This window comes from Ambystoma mexicanum, chromosome 14 (assembly GCF_040938575.1).
Source record: "Ambystoma mexicanum isolate Mex_15411 chromosome 14, UKY_AmexF1_1, whole genome shotgun sequence".
NCBI lineage: Eukaryota > Metazoa > Chordata > Amphibia > Caudata > Ambystomatidae > Ambystoma > Ambystoma mexicanum.
The window spans coordinates 281,519,076-281,537,253 of NC_090940.1; the positions used below are offsets into that span (position 1 = coordinate 281,519,076).

Sequence of the window (18,178 nt, forward strand, 5' to 3'; positions counted from 1 at the left end):
TGGAAAAGATCACAGAAATAATATTAGCTTGGAAAATAACAAATACTTATGGGAAAGTGATCCTCGCCGGGGACCTAAATTCAGATTGTTCTATCTCGACTGAAGAAGAATATGGGAACCTGGGAGAGGATATGATGGATCTTTCACATAGGGTCCAGAAATACCAATGGGGTAGACATGGAATCTCTCCCTCGAATCTGTGGGCCTTGTGCGCCTCAACGGAACATCTGATCCGGCCTGCTCATTACCACCAACTTGGTGGAGGGGAGAGCACATCAACCATATATTATATCTTTGTAGATGAGTCTCTTGTGCTATTATCATCTGAAGTCTTTGTGAATCCCAACAACTGGAGTGATCATAGTACTCTGAATGTTCACTTCTCACTCCCGCTCAATAAGATTATTACAGGCGGAGGTACCAATCTTAAGACTTTGGGACAAGGTAGAGGTATCCGATGGTCACCTGCCAATGTAGAAGCTCTTAATGGAGAATTGATGCATATCCTGAATAACACCTGCTATCTTTGGAAACAGGAGGCATTTAATGTACCAGAATTTGATAATTTCTTGAAAGAGTTACATGGTAGGGTGCACGATCATTTAAGAAAGGGCCTCCTGAAAAGAAAGCATATTAACATTTTTGATGAAGGGGTGGCTAAAGAAAAGTCTGAGATGTTGAAGATGCTCAGAGTAATATGCAAATCTAACATTGACCAATTAGATAAAAATGCGAGGATTAGAACTATACGGCAGAAATAGAAGTATTTCTGTACTGCTAAAAAAAAGTAGTATGTCGCAAAAAGATGCTGAAATAATGCTATGTGTTCTGTTTAAAAGAGATCTTGGGGCCTTTTGGGGTTTTTTTAATTCTCAAGATACACCATTAGTCATTGACCAACCGAACAGTATCAGAGGAACAATGGGTTAAATTCTTCTCTTAATTATATGGATTATGGGTCGGAGGGCGGCCTAATAAAATATAGAGGGGATGGTGAGGGAAATATATTCCTGGGACCCAGACATTGAATATGAGGAGATATTAAAATTAATTAAGACGGCTAAGAATTTGCGGGCAGCAGGTCCAAATGGGCTGACAAACAAAACATTGAAAGTGCTGCCAGCAATGTGGGCACAAATATTCACAGTGCTATTTAAACATGTTGTGGGGGAGAGGTGTTATACCAACTAGCTGGCAGACAGCCCATATAATACCTATTTTTAAGAGAGGTGACCGGAATGTAGCCAAAAACTATAGACCTATTGCATTGATATCAGATGGGGTTCAGGTTAGGGCACTCAACAAATCTTAATGGCTGGATTTTGACTGCCCTAAAAGACACAGCCTGGGGTAAATTTGGTGGGTCCCTATATGTCGCCTCCATCCATTTGTCAACTGCATTTGACTGTTATTAGGACACGACTCTGGGTTAAAATCTTTAATTGGGGTATCCCTGAAGGCTTATTAAAGCTCATTATGGCAATGTATGAGAATTCAGGGATACATGTGCACTTGAGTATGGAGGGGAACCCATCTAGAAGAATTAGAACCAGGATAGGTGTGAGACAGGGTTGCTCTTTGGCACCCTGTCCGTTCAACCTTTATGTGGCAGATGTTGGAGAATATCTGAACAAGGCTGGTCTGGTTAGTGCTAAACTGTGAGAAATCAGGATTTCGTGGTTGGCATATGCCGACGATTTTCTCTTGTTTGATCAGACCAGGGTGGGGCTACAACGTTTGATTGATAAATTCAAACAATTCGCTGCACTCAATAGATTAAAAATTAATCCGAATAAAACCTGTATCTTGGTACTTTCAAAGGGAAGAAGGGGGAAAAAGGTGGACTGGAATATAGGGGGGCAAACCTATTGTAAGAGCTCAAAAACATTTCTATCTGGGCTTCCCGATTTTGGCACAACCATCGCTCTCTGAACTTCAACTGTTCCTTAAACAAAAGGCTATTCCGCTAAGAACTCAGACCATTGAGCTGGATCAAACATTTTGAAGATTTTCCTTAAAACCAGCAGTGGATTTCTATGAAGGGAAAGTTGTGACAAAGTTGATATATGGTATGGAGCTTAATTATTTGGATCTCCAGATTTTTGGGGATTCTATAGAAGGAATAATCTGGAGGAACATTCTGAAACTCCCCAACAATATCCCAGTTATAGCAATCAGGTTCAAATTGGGTCTGGTCTCTTTGAGAGCTAGATCTCTGTGGTGGATGATGGCCCTATTTCGTTCTCTTCTTTGTCCCAAAGGTGAAACTCTGCATTCGGACCTGGGGAAAATACTTTTTTTGCCAAGGTCGTTCAGTTGGGAATGGATACCTTTATAACAAGACACAAAATGTTTTTCCACCGATAGGGAAACACTAATGAATAATCCAGATAAAATAAACGTTCATATGTATATGATTGGAACAACACGACTGAAAGATTACATAATTATTCATCTCTCTGTGACCTTAAATGTGATCATAGGAAAAGAGGGACGCTTTCATTTATGGCAGTTTTCAAACCGCTACTACCGTTTCCCTTCTTCTTAGACTTGGGTGGAATATTCTACCAACTAAAGAGGTTCTGAGGAGAAGGATCCTTCTTGAAGACTGTAATACATTATGTAGAGTCTGTCACAATTTGGGGGTTTTGGAAACTTCTTGCCATCTACTTCTGGATTGTGTTGAGTTGAAAGGAAGCAGAGCCTAGATTTGGAAAAATTTGCCATTTTGGGCCATTTGGAGGAAGACAATTATATCTGGTCAAGATGTTTATCAATCTGTAATACAGTGGAAGGATTGGCAGTAGCAGGTTTTATCAAATCCTTAGATCTTTTTGCGGTCTCTGTGTGATCGATGGGTGTTTCTTAAGCCAAGTGGATGTGTTTTTTCCATGCCTTCCTTTTTTTTTCTCTTATTTTCTTTTAACCCACTTTATGGGGGACACGTGGAGGTTTTATGTGCCTATGTTTAGGTTTTTTTAAATAGTATCTAGGCTTTGCATGCTACAGAAATGAACTTTACTATATATGAACTCTAGGATATGGTCCAACTGTAATATGTGATATTGAATTAATTTAGCTACACCGATATAGTATATTTGCAATATGTAACATGGATTTTTGAAGATGTTATGAAATGTAAAGGTTTCGTATGTAAACCATATACAATAAAAAAGAAAGAAAAAAAAAAAGGTACACCAGTTTAGCAACATTTCCAGAAGGGCCTTTCACCCACATTTATCAACAACCTGGCTGCACTCACCTTTATTCTGAAGTGACTCCTCTTATCAGTGACCTCTAGGACCTCAATAGTTGGATGGATTTCAGGCCCAGCCTGGTGCAGAGGCGATGGGTTACCAATACCGTCCAGAAATTGATCGACATTTTCTTCAGTAACAAACAGCCATTCCTAAGAGAACAGATCAAAAAACATTTTCTACTAATCATTGAAAAAATTCAAAAGGACGCTCATCTAGACATTTCTCCACCATATTATGCCTGCCATCCACAAATCGGTGTTACTGGAAACCTCGCACCTCTTTCTCACATTAAAACATCAATTCTCAAAAAAAATATTTGTATTGGTACCACACTTAGCTATAGATTCCTTTAAAATGCATCAACTGCTGACAGTTACTATGTAGCATACAAATCAAGCAGCAAGGTGTCTCAACACAGATCATAGGAAGCAAAGCAGGTTAAGTTAAACAATGGCTGAATGCTTTCTTTAGCTACTAAGAGACAATTCTGAGCGAGGAGCCCCCCACCCCCCATTTGGGCAACCTGTAATAAAGCATTTACAAGGCTAGTCCATAAAATGTTTAATCAGTCTTGTTTCCTGGTCAAAAAGTTCAACCACCCCAATGTACCGGAGATAGAAGAGTTTATTTGACGGTTCGTCAATGGATACCTCGAGGGTGGACTCCCTTTAAAGCAGGAGCCACTGGGCGTCAAGATTCCTCAATGAAAAGTGCAGCACTGGCGTTGAGACAGCAGCTTTGATCTTCCCGGTGCTCTTAGACGATCGTTCGAGGAAGTCCTGGAAAGATGAGACGTTTGGTCCACCTCGATGCAAAGTGTTCGGTGCTGCAAAGAAGACTCAGTGATGGATGTAGGCCCGGCAGTGGCCGTTGAGTGTAAGGAGTTGTTTCTGGCCTGTTGGTGCTGCAGCCGCAGCATGTACCTCAGATAGCTTCGGCAATCGGGGCTGGACCTCGCATCTTCACTCCGTCAGTGTCCTCGGGACGTCTTTGTCGGCTTCGGGTGGTGGGAAACCCACCAGCAGACTTTCCACGGCAGCCGACGACCTTGACCTCCTCAGATGGGACAAAGTGGTTGACTGTGATGGCAAGGGAGCCCTTTGTTCAAATGTTCTTAGGCAAAGGAGGAGCTTTCGTGGCTCCGGTTGTCGAGCAGCACAGCGTCAAGCTGTCCTTGCCTCTGGGCAACACGACTCGACGGGCTTCCAGCGGTCACGGAAATCCTCCAAACCCCGGTCGACGGCAATGAACTTCGATGGCCTCGATGTCCCGGCACTTCTTCAGGATTCTCAGCGGCCCCCAACTCTGGTCGACAGCCTTTCGGAACCGGCTTCCAGGGTACCTCGAAGCTTTTGCACAATGGTCCCTCGTAGCTGGGGGGAGGTCTCCTAGCCAGGTCCTCTCTCAGATCAGTCCTTGACAGACTCCACAGCTTTTAGATTTTGTCGAAGGAAATGCAGCAGCAATAATTCTTCCAGTTGGGCTCCAAGGATGTGCTTCAAGTTTCAACTTCAGCTTCTGAACAAATTGTAAGTGAGAGGTCCCCAGATATACACATCTGTGCCTCATTCACTCTGGCCGAGTCAGCCTCAGTCAGCCAATCACACAGAAGGGCATTCATGCAGGCAGGCAGCCAATCAGGTTCACATGCATTCAGGCTATTCACTTGCACCCAGACACCCATAACAAGGAATGTGGATTGGGGCAAACACCCAGCGTTTCAGCACACCCCTCTTCATTCATGTCAGTTTTCAGGCAGGGCTGTCTCCTTCATTATGTCACACAAACACACAGAAACCATACACCCATAACATAAAATGCATATTGGTTGCACACTCTATTCACACAGGTCCCACCACAAGGGTGTACCCACAACATACAGTCACTGGGAAGGCTGGACTTGTGTTGATGATGGTGCTGAAGATGGTGGCGCCTACTTTTCTTATGCAATGAAGACAAGGAAGAGTGGCTCCTCGAGTGTGACTGCTTTTTGGCCTTCCGCCAATGCTTTTCCTTTTTGGGGGTGGGCCCTTCAGTCTCCGTCTCAGAGGACCGGACGATGGACTGCGCCTGGGATCTCAGAGATGGCCGGCCCAAGGAGAGTTTGGTGGCCCGCTCAATATGGACTGGGCGTGCATCTTGGAGCACGCCACAAATCGCTCAGTGTCTTGATCCGTACCCAGACACCACAGACAAATGTCGTGCAGGTCAGTCATCGCAATTTTGGAATAGCAGTCGGTGCACCTTTTTACAGCCTGAAATCCGGGGAGCTGACATACTGCAATCAAGATTTTTAGAAAAACAATTGACGAATTCAGTCAAAACACAGAGTCGAAGACTCAGTGTTGTGGTCCTCAAAGACGCGCGTCAAGCACATGAAACAAAAAGGAACTGAGGTATAGGGCTTAATGACATGGTATATATACGATGTTGTGTCTGGAACCGACGATCGAGCAAGACGGATTGACGATCGATGGCCGAGTCGACGTCCACTAAACCCCTGTTGAAAAAGTTTCTGAGCAGCAGAGCTGGATGAGGATATCAGATGAGGAATCTACAGGAGAAAATCAATCCATTGAAAAGGGGATACAAAGAGGCAGAATAATTTAGAATGACAAGAAACACAATGAGGGGTGGTGGATGTACACGGAAAAAGAATGGGAATGTGAGGGAAGGAAGAAACTGAACAAGAGGACAGCAGAGCTATCACGTATGAATCCAGTCCTCGTTTCATTCTTTGCATTCTGGGACGTGTTGCTGCAAATGAAATACCAGGACTGGGTGACCTACTCATGTATGTCATAAAGACACTTGAGAGCTCAGGAGAAGGCAAGAATGAGGCAAGATAGAAAAGGAAGCGTGGGGGGGGGGGGAATAGATCAAAATGAGAAAAGGGAGAAAATGAGAGGAAAATGGTTGAGAAAGGGGCAGCACAAGAGAGTGAAAGGACATAAGGAAAAGAGAAACTGAGAAGATAAAGATGCAAAACAGAAAAGCAAATAATTAGCCAAGAAACAGAATGGTAGGAAGAGGGTACCAAGAGAATGCATGAGAGGTTGAGCATAGAGAGAAAAGGAGCGATACAAGGGACACAAAATAAGAGGTAAATTCAATATGGGAGGAAAACACGTGCACAACTTTATGGAGAAAGGATGTGTTTATCTGCAGGAACACAGCCCAGAAGCCGAAAGAACTTGCAGTTTCCAACATCCATAGGGCCGAAGTGAACATCAAAAAGAAGGCAGTCTTGGGAGACAGGGAGGGCGTGGCCAAGATGGAGGAGCGGCCAGATGTCCTCTTCTGAACCGCTCGGAGCGACCCGGCCAGCCTGTATAGGGGAGAGCCAGCAGCTCACCTTCGGAAGCAAAGCTGCAGAATAGATGCCTGATGTCACAGGAGCATTACTGAGTCCCGAAGTGAGTGCAAGCAAGGCAGCGCCAGCTCGGAAACATTCCCGGCTGCAGGGCCTCACCTGCAATATGGCAGCTGCCGTGTTGACGCCATCTGGCTAACAGAGTGATCCGTGTAAGGAGGCGGACAGGGTTTACGGGCCTGGCACAGGAACCTTCAGCTGTTAATACCGTTGCCACCAACTAGGGATCTCCTTCGGTGCCCCGACAGGCGGGGGGTGGAGCGGCTATTCCCCTGTGAGCGTTGCAGTACTCCAGATAAGACAGCGGGCCCTTGGGTGAACAGGAGGTGCAGTGCATATGCAGAGCTGCGTGGAGGGGCTGAGGGGTGCGGGGAAGAACTAGACCCCCACTCCCTCATGCTGAGACCTCAGCCTGCTAGGGAGGCACTTGGGAGCTGGCCTGACGTGGATTAATCGGTTCCTAGCGATAGCCTCGAAAAAAATAAAAAAATGCATTTTATTTTCATTTTTTTAAAATGGGGGGGTCCCCCCAGCTCCCGTTTTTTTACCCCTAAAACTCATTTTAATTACAAAAAAAACTACCTACAAAAAAAAACATTTTTTCGAGGCTTTTGCATTCGATGCTTTATATTCGAGGGAATCGCTGGATAACGGATTAATCATGACACCAGGCAAGTGAGTGGATTAACGGGGTGCAGCGGAAGGGGATACAGTGCGAGGAGCCAGCCTACACAAACCGGCTGGGGACTAGAGAGGGGTCACTCCAAGATACACCAGGGAACCCAGAGAAGGTCTGCTTTTTCCACCGGGGTCTGATCTCTCCCACCTCCCTTGGTGGAGATTGGGGGCGAGTACTTATTGTGGGATATGGGGGAGATGTGCTACATTTGGACGTTGTGGTAGGGTTGGCCTGGGGGATTGTTAATCTGATGTAACCAGGCTCAGGACAAACATCATACCATCTCCAGTTGGGAACAGCTCTATGTCCAGAGCATCCAGGAAAAGTAAATGTACAGTGACCCAGGCCTTCCAGACAACGCCCCAGAAGAAGGACTCCCTACATGTCGAAATGGCGCACCTATTCAAAGAGATGCTTGACTGCCACAGTGTTATAAAGATATTGGGGCGCTGGGAGAAGAACACAACGAGCGCTCCCGGACCACCCTGGAAGCCGAGATCAGAAACGTCTGAAAACTGGTTGTTACCTTGCAGGAGGGCAACAAGTCTCTGAAATCCAAATGCAATGACCTTGAGAATCGGGCAACCTCACGATAACATTCCTGGCCAAAAGGGCAGAGGGTGACAATATTGAAGACTGCGTTCAGAAACTTCTCCAAAATCATGACGCAGACCCCCATGGAAGTCATTAAGATAGAGAGCATAGTGTCAGCCGAGAAGGGTCAGCGACAAATCGACCCCTCCCCCCCAACCCTCCCAGACGTGGTTCTCAAATTCCATGACTATTAAGTGAAAGAAGCAATCTTGGGTGCAGCAAGGAAGGCTAATAGAATAACATACCTGGACTCAGTGGTCCAGGTCTACCAGGAGGTCTCTCAGCCAACCCTAGCTAAACGCAGAGCACTAAGGGTCATCACAGAGGAGCTGCAACATCAAGATATTCGATACAAATGGACGTAACCCTTCAGGCATCAGTTTAAATGGAAGAAAGCAGTTTGCACGATCTTTACAATTGAGGACGGGCCCGCTTGCTGAGCCTCTCTCTGGAAGATGGGTGCACGTCTCGAGAGGCGGCTTGATCGAGGGAGCCTGGACCTCTGGGCAGTCTGTCCCAGGGAGTAGGGAAAAAAACTGACAGATGAGGCGGAGGAACAGTCTCTCCAGGTTTAAATGTGGGGCACCCTTGCAGAGGGTCCAAAGGATGGAGGCCGAGCTATGCGAGCTCTTCCAAACGAACTAACCCGGCACTCATTAGAAACATCAAGGGAGAGCAGGAACGATAGGCGGACCTTCATCTTTCCTTGTTTGGTAAAAAGTCAGTCATAAAAATGGACATCTTGCCTAGGCTGCTCTCCCCATTTCCAACCCCAGGACAAACACTGCAGGCATGGGATTCCAGATTAGTACAGTTCCTATGGTGGAAGAGGGGGAAGGGGGGGAATCCCCTAGGATCAAAAGACGCACACTGTGGGCCGGTAAGGACAAAGGGGGGGGGATTGGTGTTCCCCAGGCTCTGGGGTTACTACAGGGCCTCCCAAATCAGGCCCATTATTGACTGGGTCCAAAGGGACTCATAAAATATGGGTTAGCATGGAGCAAACGGTTTCGGGAGGTCATGTGGACCCAACCCTGGATCCACCGACAGTCGAGAGCTCAGAGTCTATACGTTAACCCGATCACTCAGGGATCCAGGATACAGGGATCTACCACGCTCACTCCCTTCCTTCATAATAAGGATTTTAAAACGGGGTTACTAGATCGAGGATTCACCCAATGAATGGAAAAGGGGGTAGGGAAAATTGGGGACTTGTTTTCTAATGGAAGGATCCAGAGCTTAGAGGACTATTTAACCTCCCTGGGGTTGGTGGAAGCCGACTGGTTTAGATATATGCAGGCCAGACAACGGATCCTACATCCATCCCATTGACAGTTGATTGACCTTGAGTTGGTGTTCCAGTAGTGACACATTCTAAGGCACTTATCTCTCACTTGTACAAATGCATCATCTCCCTCTCCACTCCAAACCACAGGGCATATTATGAGGGCTGGGAACGAGAACTGGGTCGCCCGCTTGCTGAGGAGGAGTGGGAGGCAGTGTACAAAGGGTCAACAACAGGATTGGGTCCCCAACTAGCTGGTACTCACGCTAAGATGTTAACAAGGTGGTACAAAACCCTGTCTAGATTATATCAGACAGATTATTCCAAGCTTTGCTGGAGAGGTTTCAGAGGGGGATGGAGGGGGGGTAGGGAAGGAGGGGGAACGCTGCTGCATGTTTCATGGGGCTGTCCCTTGATTCAGGAATACTGGTTGGAAGTAAGATCGAAGATAAAGGACATCCTCCATATTAATGTCCCTGATGACCCGGCGTGCTGAGTCCTTGGTCTTTTCGGCAATGGACACCCAATAACCACAGTCTTTGACTCGGAGCAGAACGTACTCATTCATCTACTCCTTGCAGCAAAATGTGCTATCCTTCAGCTCTTGAGGAACACAGAAATCCCCTCCTGGCATTTATGGATGGACAAGGTGTGGCATATGCTGGGGATGGCAAAACTTACAGCCAACATAGGAAACTCTCACCTATCGTTCACAGCAATCTGGTCTCCCTTCTTATTTTATATGCAGAGAGACTGTAATGCCCTCTCGTGTCCAAGGAGAGGGAGGGCCCTGAATCTCAGACATGCCCTGAATTTTTATGTTTATAATGCATACCACCTACATTAGCCTGATTAAAGGCTACTGTATTGTTTGATGTTTTATGATATACTCCTGCGGGTGAGGGGTGGGGAAAAGGAACCAACACGGTTGATAATGTGATACATATGAACCTCTGGCTGGTAGCCAGATCATGTTAAGTATGTTCAATAAAAGTGAATACATTTCTACCTTTTAAAAAATAAGATGGCAGCCTTACACAAGACCAAAGCCATGTCAGCCGACACCATGGGCACAACAAGCTCCCTCCTTAGGGCTATGAGAACCATGTTAAGATCCCACATAGGGGTTGTACCTCTCAAAGGGAGACACAAATTTGTGTGTTCCTCAAATTGGCTCTTAACTAGAGGGTTTTTATAAAGGAGTCATCAGTGCTCTTGTAGGCACCTACCGCTAAAAGATATGTTTGACATGCACACAGGGAGATACCGCGGCTGCCAGGTCCACAATAAATGAGCACTGGGTCCAGTCCACAAGACACCAGGTTAAAATGTCTAGCCTCACACCAGAGACAGAAATTGGTACATTTCCTTCCATACTGGGCTCTTGTACTTGCCTCTTTGCAGCCATGATCATTTACATGTTCTCACTGGACACCCCTAAATGGCCAAACCTCATCTGCTTAGGCCAATAAACTCAGTGACTGGGGAGGAGGACATTGTTCGACTGAGGAAACCGGAGAGGAGGGGGCAACAAGGGAGCGGCAGGTTACGAGAAAAAACAGAAATTTGCAGGCCAGTAAGGGACTATTAGGATCACTGAACCTAGACTGGATTCCAGCCACTTCTTCAGAACCCTGTGAATGAGGGAAGACCTACATTGCTAGGTTCTTCCATGATATCATGAGGGCACCCCAAGGGAATTCAGGTCTTATCCCTGCCTAGAAGTATACAAGGGGCATTTTGTGTTCTGGTAAGTCACAAACTGATAGACCGAGGGGAATACCCTGCTCCTGGAAGAGGTGGTCAACCACCTGGGAGTTGACCTCCAAATCACTGTTCTAAACCCTTCACTGAGTGAATCTGCCTTGCACTTCCTGGAGAGCTGCAATACCTGGAAGGAAATCCTGTTTCAGTGTGACTTCTACATTTCCAATGCAAAAATAGCTGACTATAGTAACTTGCTGTCCCAGTTTGTTTAATTAAAACACAGCAGTACTGTTTTCTGTTACAAGGTGGAACACCTGGCTTACAATGTATGGGAGGATGGCTTTCAGAACTTAGGATATCACCTGAAGCACCAGACTGTTGATGTGCCATGATAACTCTTCCTGGTATCACCACCTTCCATCCTGTTTGGAGTCGCGCCCCCCACCCCCAAACTCCCGCAAGCCCAACAGCAATTAATCCATCGTCATTGCGACAAAGGGAAGGTGGTTTGCAAATGGGACTCTCGCTGTGAGATTCGCTGGGTTGTTCAACCAGGGAAAATCCCCCTGCAGATTCGCTGGAACAGCAATGATTGAGTGCTGTGAATGTTGCCACATAGAAGCTAGATAGATCTGGGTAAGTCTCATCCTCTATTCTGGCATAACGATCTGAGGGCCCACATGAGATGCAGCGGTCTCTGGAAACATCATGCTGTTGCTTGTTTGTGGTGAGAAAAAATGAGCATGCGAGCAGGAGGTCCTAGATTCTCTTCTATGTTAGAAAAATCATGGATCTTTCCATATCCCACAGGACAACATATTAGGGTTGACTGAAAGACCCAGTCTGAGAAGGAGATCCAGAAATAGCCTCAACTAAGGCTTCCTCCTCCAGACTGGAGGCACTCGCCAACCAATCATCCTGATAAAGATAGACATGGACCCCTGGAGACGAAGGTGAAAGGCAACTGCTGCCATAAATGTCATTAAAACTCTGGGTGCGGTGTTCAGCCCATGCGGGCAGCACTTAATACTGAACTGTCTCCCCACCTGGGCTTTTCTTCTGCTCCTCACCTGTTGCTGAGCTGAACAGACCAACCCGGAGGAATGGGAGGTACACATGTATGCCACGCTGATTAACATCTGTCTGCCGTGTCTGTATGGTCGTTGGCAGACTGCACGGGGGCTTTTTCTACCTGGCCCAGTGCTGCTACCCCACTTGTTTTAGGGCAGAATTGCTCAAATTCAGCAAGCTCATTGCAGAGCCTTTAGTTTAACACTACTCAAATGACATCCACATGAACCTGTCTCAGGAAAGGGCAGAGTTCTAGTAAACTCATTTGCACACACCTGAAGTAGTTTGTCCTCCTTCGCCTAAGATCAAGGTTAGAGGAGGCACCCAGAGTAGCCTTGGAGTACAAGGAGGCTGCCCATACACGGACGAGAGGGATTGGGGATGTGAAGCCAGACAGAAGCAGCTTGTATCTCATGTCCACCTATCTGCTGAACGCCTGTACACTAGTGGGGTGCCAATACACTAGTGGGGCCTTTGCCACCTTTTCTGCATTTCTGCCAGCAGATCTCTTTGCATAGGGATCCTTTTCTGCACTTGTCAGGAGCATAGCTCAGGGGCAACGCGTTGGTCCTGGAAGCAAAGCAACCCAGAGCAACACAGGTTTGCATCCCGGTCCCTCACTTAGAGACTGTTCTCCGGTATTAAGAGAAAGATTAATCAATTGCCCCCTAGAAGCCAACATTTCCAACAAGACCCCTGGGTCCGTCTACAGAGTCCCTGGGGGGTATGTCCAGGAGCTGTAGAGGCCCTGTGACCCTCTTGTGGAAGGCACAAGCAGAAGAGGGAAGCTCTTCTTCTAGGCTCTCAGAGTCATCATTTGTATCAACATGGTCATATGGATTGAGGCACGCTGCAGCTAGCGGGGAGGCTGTGGTCGTGTAGGCAACAGTGGTGGAGCGCGTGGCAACAAATGGCAGTGTGCACCAGAGGATTGTAAAGACCCTGGTTGGCGGGGTATACAGTGTTAACAGGGAAGAAATAACGACTACATTTAAAAAAATATATATATTTTTATTTGCATTTGTACAAAATTTGCACCCGAACATACCGTCCCCCCACTGCACCCCCTAATCTACCCCGTGGGCCAGCAGTGTTTAGCTTGGATTGTCCTGTGAATCTTCTCTTCCGACTCAGTTCTTAGTTCTGACGGTTCTTGCTTGTGGGGGGTGGTGGGGATCACCTTAGGTCTAGACCTCTCAGGTTTTGTGGGCGCCATCGTTGGAGGTAATCACTCTGCAGGTATTCCAGCAGCCCTCCCCAATCTGTGGTAAATTTTCCTGCATCTCCTTGTATCCAGCGGGTGATCCACTCCATCACTAATATATCCCACATTTTGCATATCCATTCTAACTTTGTAGGGGGGGTCTTTTCGCTTCCAATTCTTCGCTATAACAAGTCAGGCGGTTTTAGTGGAGTCATCATCACTCTTTTACGGCGTTCCGAAATGGAGTACCCATCCGGGTCTAAGAGTCCGCATATTTTTACTTCTATGGGAAGTTCTTGCAATTCTGGCGTACTGTTTAATTGTGTATTGACTTCTTCCCAGAATTCCATTATCCTAGGGCAGTCCCACCAGATGTACTTCCAATCCCCTATTACCTTACAGCCCCTGCAATGTTTTTCATACATTTTATGAAGTTTACTAGGTGTATAGTGACATTGTACCATCATCTTGTACCATGCTTCCCTTAGTTGAATGGACCTGGTTAGCCTTGGAATGTTCCTCCACAGGCCCTCCCACCATTCCCATGAGATCTCTGCCCCCCGCTGTGCCTTCACATGCGATCTTATATGGCCATTTCTCTCTCACCGAGCAGCCCTGGAGAATAGTGTAAATGCTCACAAGGAACAAGTTACTTACCTGTAACTGTTGTTCTCCAGCATGGGTCTGGCATGGATTCACATGCTCATGAATATTCCCCGTCGTCAGGCTGGGAATCCTCGGTAAAGAAAAAACCAGTATCAGTTTCGTTTCTGATCTGTCTTTCGTAGTAATAACCAATCACTGGTCTCTGCGTCATACTGACCACAGCCAATGACTGCCCTCTACCTAAGCACCGCCTCTGGCAGCCATCTTCAGATTTGGAAGCACGTGAAGTGGCAGTATGACCAAGTGAAGAGCCGCAGAGGGGTAGGCGGGAGGGTTCGCATGTGAATCCATGCCAGACCCATGCTGGAGAACAACAGTTACAGGTAAGTAACTTGTTCCTTCTCCAGCATGGGGTCTGGCATGGATTCACATGCTCATGAATAAAGAATACATAGCAGTACACACATGCACAACCACGGGAGGTGGCAAAGGCTCAACATTAAGCATCACATCAACTCAACATTAAGCATCTTACCTCCTCACCAGGCTCACCTCAGGCGAACAGGTTGCGCAGCACTGCTTGGCCGACCCTGGACTCCTCCCTGGAATCCCGGTCGACGCAGTAGAATTTCGTGAAGGTGTGCGTCGACCTCCACGTAGCAGCCCTGCATATGTCCAGCAGGGGCACACCAGATAGGAACGCCGTGGTAGCTGCAATCGCTCTGGTGGAATGGGCTCTCGGACGGCCAGGCAGCGGTCGGTTTGCCAACCGGTGACAGCACATGATACAGCCGGAGAGCCATCTGGAGATGGAAGCCTTCGAGAGAGCCTTCCCCTGATTGACAGGTCCAAAGTTCACAAAGAGTTGTGACGTCTTCCGAAAACCCTTCGTGCGGTCCACGTAGAACTTCAGCGCTCTAGCTACATCCAGCGAGTGCAAAGTCCTCTCAGCCGGCGACGAAGGCGACGGGAAGAACACAGGTAACACCAAGGGTTCGTTGAGATGGAAGTCCGACGGTACCTTGGGCATGAAGGAGGGGTGCGTCCTGAGCACTACCCTCGTGTCGTGGAAAGTCAAGTACGGGGCCTTGCAGGAAAGGGCCTGGATCTCTCCCACTCGTCGTGCGGAGGTGATGGCCACAAGAAAAGCTGTTTTCCACGATAGAAACTTCAACGGGGCCGAGTGCAGAGGCTCGAACGGAGGTCCCATGAGCTTGGTCAGCACCACGTTGAGCTCCCACGCCGGGGCCGGAGCCTTCACCGGCGGGAACGATCTGAACAGTCCCTTCATGAACTCTTTCACCAGACGATGAGACCACAAGGACGTCCGGCCCGTGGTTCTGGTGTATCGGGAGATCGCAGCAAGATGAATCTTGATGGACGCATGTGCCAGACCAGCTTTGGCCAGCGTCAGCAGGTACGGCAGTACTTGGGGAGCCGTAATCCGTAGAGGGTTAATCTTCTGTGCGTGGCACCAGACAGAGAACCTCTTCCATTTGTGTCCATAGCATTTAAGAGTCGAGGACGCCCTGGCCTTTGCAAGAACCTCTCTGCAATCGGCCGGTATGTCGTATCCTCCAAACTCTAGTGCTGCAGGAGCCAGGCCTGCAAGTTCAGCGACTTCGGGTCGTGGTGGAGGATGGCGCCTCCTTCCCTGGAGAGTAGATCCGCGTCCGCCGGCAGCTTGATCGGCGGGGACGCTGACAAGTCCAGAAGGTCCGGGAACCATATCTGCCTCGGCCACGCAGGTGCGACGAGGATCATCCTGCACCGTGACCTCTTGAGCTGGTTGACGAGCCGGATTAGCAGAGGCAAGGGAGGGAACGCGTAGAGGAACAGGCCCTCCCAGGGGAACGAGAAAGCATCGCCCATGCTCCTCGTCTGGGGAAACCTGCTGGCGAACCTCCGGCACTTGGCGTTCGTCGCCGTCGCGAACAGGTCGATCTGGGGTGTGCCCCACCGTCGGAAGAGGCGATCCACCAGATCCTGCCGTAGTTCCCACTCGTGGCACGAGCGCAGCTCCCTGCTGAGTGAGTCGGCGATGGTGTTTTTTATCCCTGCCAGATGAAACGGCACCAGAAAAATCCCTTGGGCGACGGCCCAATGCCACAGGTCCTGCGCCTCCTTGGACAGCGCTGGGGACCTGGTTCCGCCCTGTTTCCTGATGTAAAACATGGTGGTGGTGTTGTCGGTGAAGATCCTCACCACCTTGCCCTTGAGGGACGGAAGGAAGGACCTGAGGGCCCAAAACACTGCACGGAGCTCCAGGACGTTGATATGTAGGGACTTCTCCGTCGGGAGCCAGAGTCCCCTTGCGTGCAGATTTTCGGTGTGCGCTCCCCACCCTTCCAGGGAGGCATCCGTGGTCACAGTCTCCTGGTGGGCTGGGGTCTGGAAGTCCATGCCCGCCGTCAGATGCGCGCGGGTGCCCCACCACCGTATCGCTCGTCGGAAACTCTCGTCGAGCTTGATACTTTCCTCGAAGCTGCCCGTCGTCTGGGTCCAGCGCGCATCCAGGAATTCTTGCAACGGGCGCATCCGGAGCCTGCACATGGGAATGAGGTAGATGCAGGAAGACATCATCCCGAGGAGGGACTTGATGGACCTCACTTTGGCCGCGTCGGCCACCAACATTCGTTGCACCTTGCCCAAGATGGTCCTGGTCCTCTCCTCCGACGGGGAGGCCAGAAGGGACACTGTGTCGAGCCTCGCTCCCAGAAACAGTGCGACTTGCGCGGGCACCAGGTGGGATTTGGCGTAGTTCACGGAGAATCCCAGGTCCGTGAGGAGTTGGACGGTCCTTGCCGTGTGGACCACGGCGAGCTCCCTCGTCTTGGCGCGGATGAGCCAGTCGTCCAGGTAGGGGTAGACGTGGATCCCCTTGCGGCGCAGCTGCGCCGCCACCGGTGCAAGGCACTTGGTGAATACCCTGGGTGCCGACCGTAGTCCGAAGGGAAGGGCTTTGAACTCGTTCAGACGTCGCAGGTCCAGGATGGGGCGCCATCCTCCCGTCTTCTTCTTCACGAGGAAGTATCTCGAGTAGACTCCGGAGCCCCGAAGCCTCTTTGGGACGAGTTCGATGGCGCCCTTTCTGAGCATCGCCTTTACCTCCAGGAGAAGTTGAGGGACGTGAAGTTCTTTCCTGGCCACGGGGTGGACGCGCGGGCACCTTCTTTGAAACTCGAGCGCGTGGCCCCGGGCCAGGGCGTCCAGCACCCAACGGTCGGTGGAGATGGACTCCCACACGCTGACGAAGACCGCCAGCCGGCCTCCCACCGGGGTGCTTCGGTGGGGGCCCGACCCCAAGGCCGGTTCAATCCTGCTTGGACGCGGCCTTGCCGCCTTGACCTCCTTGGCGACGACGGCGGGGTCCGCTAGACTTGCCTCGTCCTCTGTAGGCCTCTTGCGACGACGAGCGGGCCGCTTGACGGTAGGAAGCGAAACCGCCGCCGGAACCTTTGGAGGCGCCCTTGCCTCCGCCGCTCCGAAAGGGCGTCCGTCGTTGCAGGACTCCAAGGGCCCGGGCCGTCTCAGTATCCGCCTTGATGGCCTGAAGGGAATCGTCCACTGTCTTCCCAAACAGGTTGTTCCCGTCGAAGGGCATGTCCAGGACTCTGGTCTGGACGTCCTGCCGGAAGTCCGTAGCTTTGAGCCATCCACGACGTCGAAGGCAAACACCGTTGCCCAGCTGGCGGAATCCAGTGTCGGCGATGTCCGTCGCCACGGTGATGGCGTGGTCCGAGGCCACCTCACCTTCCTGCAGGATCCCAAGGGCCTCCGCCCTCTTGTCGTCCGGCAGAAAATCCAGCAGAGGAGCCATCTTGTACCAGAGCTCCCTGTCGTAGCGGGCCACGATAGCCAAGGCGTTGGCCGCTTTAATCGTCGTCGCTGCCGACGAGATGACTCTACGCCCCATAGTATCCAATTTCTTTCCCTCGCCGTCCGGCGGGGAAGTCGATGTGGAGGCCGCACCCCCCCCCCCGCTTTCTTCCTGGCTGCCGCGGAGACGACGGAGTCCGGGGTAGGCTGCGCCCGGAGGCATAGGGGGGCCGTGTCCGGGACCCGGTACTTTTTCTCGTACCGGTCTCTTCTAGCTGGCGTCGTGGAAGGGTTCTTGAGGAGGGAAAGGCCCTCATCCCAAATGTCGTCCAACAGAGGCACTGCGAGGACCGTCTTCCTCTTGGCCTCGCGCCGCTGATAAAGGAAGCCTTCCTTTTTCTTCTCCTCAGAGCAGAGTTGGAAAAGCTCGGAAGCCCTGGAGATCATGGAGTGGAAAGATCCGATCTCGTCGGGCGGAGAGGCCCTGGTGGGAGGCGACGACGGAAAATCCTCGTCGTATGCCTCGTCGTCCGTACCCGTCGCTGCCGTGTCAGTCCCCGTATCATCCCCTCGGGTGGAC

At 49.7% G+C, this 18,178-nt stretch overlaps 1 protein-coding gene across 1 annotated transcript in view; it reads right to left on the reverse strand.

Annotated features, from left to right (window-relative positions):
• The window catches only part of DNAAF2 (dynein axonemal assembly factor 2), a 241,419-nt gene that overhangs the window by 82,085 nt on the left and 141,156 nt on the right, over window positions 1–18,178 (reverse strand). The window contains exon 2 of the mRNA XM_069637398.1: window positions 3,263–3,409. Coding sequence (XP_069493499.1) covers window positions 3,263–3,409 — 147 coding nt within the window. The remainder of the gene's footprint in view (window positions 1–3,262; window positions 3,410–18,178) is intronic.